Raw genomic sequence first — 5,326 nt, 5'->3', positions numbered from 1 at the left:
GAGAAGACTCTTGAGAGTCCCTTGGACTGCAAGGAGATCCAACCAGTCCATTCTGAAGGAGATCAGCCCTGGGATTTCTTTGGAAGGAATGATGCTGAAGCTGAAACTCCAGTACTTTGGCCATCTCATGTGAAGAGTTGACTCATTGGAAAAGACTCTGATGCTGGGGGGCTTTGGGGGCAGGAGGAGAAGGGGACGACAGAGGATGAGATGGCTGGATGGCATCACCAACTCGATGGACGTGAGTCTGAGTGAACTCCGGGAGTTGGTGATGGACAGGGAGGCCTGGTGTGCTGCGATTCATGGGGTCACAAAGAGTCAGACACAACTGATTGACTGAACTGAACTCAAAGTCTAATCTTGGCTCTATTATTGTGTCATTATCTCAGTTGTGTCGGACTCTTTTGCAACTCTACGGACTGTAGCCCACCAGGCTTCTCTGTCCATGGGATATCCTAGGCAAGAATACTGGAGTGGGCTGCCATGCCCTCCTCTAGGGGATCTTCCCCGACCAGGGATTGAACCCGTGCCTCCTGCTCTACCGGCAGATTCTTTACTGACAGCCACTGGGGAAGCCCTGTGTCATTAATAGAAGGTATGTAAACCTTGAAGGCCTGAACAGCCTGTCAGTCTTGATAAATTCACTGGATAGGCCATGTGTTTTGTTATTCTAGACCTCTGCTCGGAGAAGATACAGATGTATCTAAAGTACCATCTTAAAATGTCAACATCTTCAAATATTTTTGAGGCATTCTCTATGATCCTTCTATATATACAGTTAAAAAAAAAATAGCCCTTTGTAGTTTATAAATATTTCTCCCTCTTCTCAGACTCCTCCTTTTTATAAAACAAGGTATTTCTTTGCCAGAAAATTTACTATATATTCTTTTTTCTCTCACATCTTACTACAAAATATGTCCGTTTTCTAACCTTAAAGAATACTGACATTTCAAATCAAACTTAAAATTTCATTGTGTTTAGAAAATATACATCTCTCATAATTTTAGGTTAAAAAAAAAAAGAGCAAGGTGCAAAGTAGTATGTACTGTGTTGTTATTTCGGTAAAAGAGTTAAAAAATATACATTTGAGCTTGTCTATACATATCTTTGGCAGGTATGAAAATAATAACATTGGTTTCCTGTGATAAAGTAAATGGGGAATCAAGGGAACAGAGGTGGGAGTTTTTTTTCACTGTAATTTCTTTCCTTCTTTTAAACTTAAAATTTTTTTTCAGACCATGTAAGTGTATTCCTTTCCAAAACATTAGATTAAAAAAATACCTACCTTAAAAAGCGTTCATATAAATGGCCAGAAGCAACTGAAAAAATGTTTAGAACATCTTTTTCCTTATTATCTTCTTGTTTATGCAGGCTCCTTGTGAAACTTGGAATAAAAAAAAAACTACTGATCATTAGTTTCTTAAACACATCTGCACACTTTACATACCTAAATAAAGTACTGAATTTGATAAGAGATAAAAAACAGGAATGCTTTTCAGGGTTAGTACACTAAAATAAGTACTTACCCTAAAAATTATGGTTTATATTTAAACATGACAATATAACTTGAAATTTTATGATTTTTAAAAAATGGACAACATAGAATGCAATTATATTGTAGGTTAATGAGATAATACTTTTGAATCTTTGTGAGTTACAAAAGTTATCTTAAGAGCACAGAATGAGTTGCAGCATGCTATGGCCACATGCAATGTATTGAGGCTTTTGTTACGACAGAGGTATTTCTGAAATCTTTTCTCACTGTAAACCCCCAACTAAGTTGATTCAGGGAGGGGAAGAAAAAAATCACTTGAAGTTAGGATTAAAACTAAGATATAAAAGTGAAAGCACTCTAACATACACTTATGTATCTGGAGGAGTCACTATCCCCCAAGACTTATCTTCTCTCTTTCTAACAAAGCAGTGCTTTGTTTTGGTATCCCTTCTGCATAGTAAGTGGCTACGCCATAGTTTAACAATATCTTTATTCCTTTCTGTCTCTACCTTCTGGTTTCAATGGAAGCTAATGAACAGATACTCTTTAAAATGCCCAGATTCTAAACAAGTCTACACAGAACTCATCTCAAAAGGAGTGAGTTTGAGACTTTCTCGATCGGGAACCAGTTCAACAGCATACTGGGACAGTAACATCATTCTCATCAAATAAGAAGTCAACTTACAGAAAAAGAGGCCTAAATTGGGCAGGCTCTTTCTTGTAAACATTTGTCTGAAAGTGAAGGCAGCACAGATAACAGAACTATATGTTGGAGAAAGAGTTTCTGGGCCACATCACCTGAATGCTCAAAGTCAGCTCTGCTCCTGAACTCTAGATGTGTGAGCCTATATATTCCTTTTCTGATTAATACAGGTCCCAACCTAACTTAAATATTTCCCATAATATTTAACATCTCAGCTAACCTGGGCTACTTCCTGTTCTGTGAGAAACATACCCAATCTTTCTAGCTTCAGGTAACCAGGTACCTTCTCTCTCTGTCCATCCTTTAGAATATATCTTAGTCATGCACTCCTCCACAGTCTTTTCTGAGGTTCCTCCTCTTTTCCTATCCTGTATCAGTAACATTTATGTATTTGTCTTATCCTTTCCAGAGAAGATCTGTGCATAACTTAAATGTTTACCATGTGGAGGGCTTCCACACACTAGACTCTTGATGGGTCTATAGTTATACGTTAAAACATCCATTATTAACTACCTTTTAATGGAATCCCACATTCCTCTCTTCTTTTCACCTTTATCGGAAAGGATATCTTCCTTGATTTTATCTGGCTTTTTCCGTACCTAGATAGCATGGTAAAGAAAAACTTTAGAATTTTATAGATTTAAATATTATGCTGCATGGATAGAAATATCTTGGGCAGGTGACTCTTGTAAATCTAAGATGTGGTTTAGTCACTAAGTCACGTCTGACTCTTTGTGACTCCTTGGACAGTAGTCCACCAGGCTCTTCTGTCCATGGGATCTTCCCCACCAAGGGATCAAACCTGGGTTTCCTGCATTGCAGGTGGATTCTTTATCAACTGAGCCACCAGGGAAGCCCTAAATAGTTATAGTAAATGAAGCCAAAAAAGATCTTAGTACTTTATAGACACAATCTGGTTTCAACCATCAGTTCAGTCTCGTTTTCAGTTCTTTTGTAATAACCTCCACACTGCTAAATAATGTGCTTACACTTGTACTTACTGATTTATCAACTGTAGATGTCATCTACCATATATCTGATTCGCAGAGTTTAGACATTATTCGTTCTTTGTAACAAAAAGACGAGTAGCTTACTTGTATCACTCTTCCCTTCCCCTCTTTGTCTGGAGGTTCTAGTAATATTATCTTTATCATTAGTTTTTCTACTGAGTATTTTTCTAACTTTAAGTAATCCTTAAATCTATATTTTTTATTCCAACAAATTCAACAGTTTCTCTTGCACATATCCTATGATACAGATACTAGCATCTCTACCTTTTCCCTTTGTCTCAACTTACATTAGCTAAACCTTTACTTTAGCATTGTAAATATGGATAAAATTTACATTTACCTTGGTCAATATAACTATCTTTTGCATTGTTTATTCTACAACTTGAAAAATCAATAAAAAGTACATATTGTGACACTGTAAATACTGCTCAATTAAGTCTCAAAGGTTACTACATTTCCCCCACAGTTACAAAAGTATGACCACCATACTCTTCTTGGTTCACATGGATTCTGCTTTCTCACATCAATAGGTAAGTATTTTTTTCTTGGAATTTTATTGTATTTTTCTTGTGGAAAGATATTTCTTATCATATACCTAATATTTTCCAGTTTATTATTCATCATCTGGAATTCCTATCTTCTTGAAGACATTTTTCTTTGGGCTTAACAATGAACTGCCTCTTTCAAGCATTCTTTGCATTGGTTTTCACATTAATTTCATCATTTCTTGAAATACCCATTTTCCTCTTTCTTGTTTTTTATTCTCTTTGTGATGGCAAACACGTTCAAGAACAGGTGTGAAAGGTAATTTTTCTAAATCTTCACCCTTCAGAGAATATTTGACTAAAGAATCCCAGGTTCAAAATACTTCTCAAAACACTGAAGTCTTTGTTTTGTTGTCTTGAAAAATAAAACATCGGATGCTACTGTTAAGAGTCATTCTAAGGTCACTGAAGTGACTCATCTTTTCTCTTTGGTAGTTTCTAGGCTCTGGTGTGGGCCATTTCTCACGCATTCTGATTTGTGGAGCCCTCGATGCGAATATGTTTGCCTCTCTTTACCTGTGGAATACTTTGCCGCCTCCACTTTCTGTTCTCCCTTCCTGGAATTCCTAACTGGTGAGCTACTGAAATTCATGCGCTGACCCTTTATGTTGCTTATCTTTTCTCTTCCCTTTTCCCCATCCTTTTGTGTAATTTGGAAACAAGGAAGGTGAACAGATAGAACTGTTATTAAAAAACAAGTAAAGGACCTAGATATGGTTAGGCTGTAGAACGTATGCTTCAGGCATGGCATGACTATCACCCTCAACAAAGATTTGATGACTTTGGTCAAAGAGTCAGACCTGCTCTATACCGGGCAAGAATAGGTAAAATTAGAGCCAATATGGAGAGTGAAAAAATTCAGCTCATCAAAAAGAAAATTTAATAATTTTTCAATGGTCAAAATTCCTCAAATTTAAAACACCTCAAGTCTCCCAGCAGAAATAATATTTTCCTTTCCTGTTTGTAGGGCTAGGATAATACTAGCTGGAATGCTGGTCCTAAAGGGCTTGGGTTGACTTGGTAACTTAAGGAGCTGCTCTGAGTTTATGGGGTTTTCATTTGAAATGATTAGAAGGAAATGTATCAAGGCCAGAATGTAAGTTTCCATTTCTGAGAAAAGAAGCCAAGGTCAATATAGGAAAAACAGTATCAAAGGTGAGTGTAATATGCCAGCAAATTTGGAAAACTCAGCAGTGGCCACAGGACTGGAAAAGGTCAGTTTTCATTCCAATCCCAAAGAAAGGCAATGCCAAAGAATGCTCAAACTACTGCACAATTGCACTCATCTCACATGCTAGTAAAGTAATGCTCAAAATTCTCCAAGCCAGGCTTCAGCAATATGTGAACTGTGAACTTCCAGATGTTTAAGCTGGTTTTAGAAAAGGCAGAGGAAACAGAGACCAAATTGCCAACATCTGCTGGATCATCAAAAAAGCAAGAGAGTTCCAGAAAGTCATCTATTTCTGCTTTATTGACTATGCCAGAGCCTTTGACTGTGTGGATCACAATCAACTGTGGAAAATTCTGAAAGAGATGGGAATACCATACCACTTGACCTGCCTCTTGAGAAATG

The 5,326-nt window shown here is 37.2% G+C and overlaps 1 protein-coding gene across 2 annotated transcripts in view; it reads right to left on the bottom strand.

Moving 5' to 3' along the window:
- The window catches only part of UGGT2 (UDP-glucose glycoprotein glucosyltransferase 2), a 146,323-nt gene that overhangs the window by 22,259 nt on the left and 118,738 nt on the right, over nt 1–5,326 (bottom strand). For both annotated transcript variants that reach the window (XM_010831523.1, XM_010831522.1), the window contains exons 31-32: nt 2,712–2,797; nt 1,286–1,384 (exon numbers count right to left, since the gene is read on the bottom strand). In XM_010831523.1, coding sequence (XP_010829825.1) covers nt 1,286–1,384; nt 2,712–2,797 — 185 coding nt within the window. The remainder of the gene's footprint in view (nt 1–1,285; nt 1,385–2,711; nt 2,798–5,326) is intronic.

Source organism: Bison bison, unplaced genomic scaffold, assembly GCF_000754665.1.
Source record: "Bison bison bison isolate TAMUID 2011002044 unplaced genomic scaffold, Bison_UMD1.0 scf7180017864527, whole genome shotgun sequence".
NCBI classification, from domain to species: Eukaryota; Metazoa; Chordata; class Mammalia; order Artiodactyla; family Bovidae; genus Bison; species Bison bison.
Note: the sequence above shows the minus strand (reverse complement) of the source record. Positions and strands in the feature narration are given on the sequence as shown.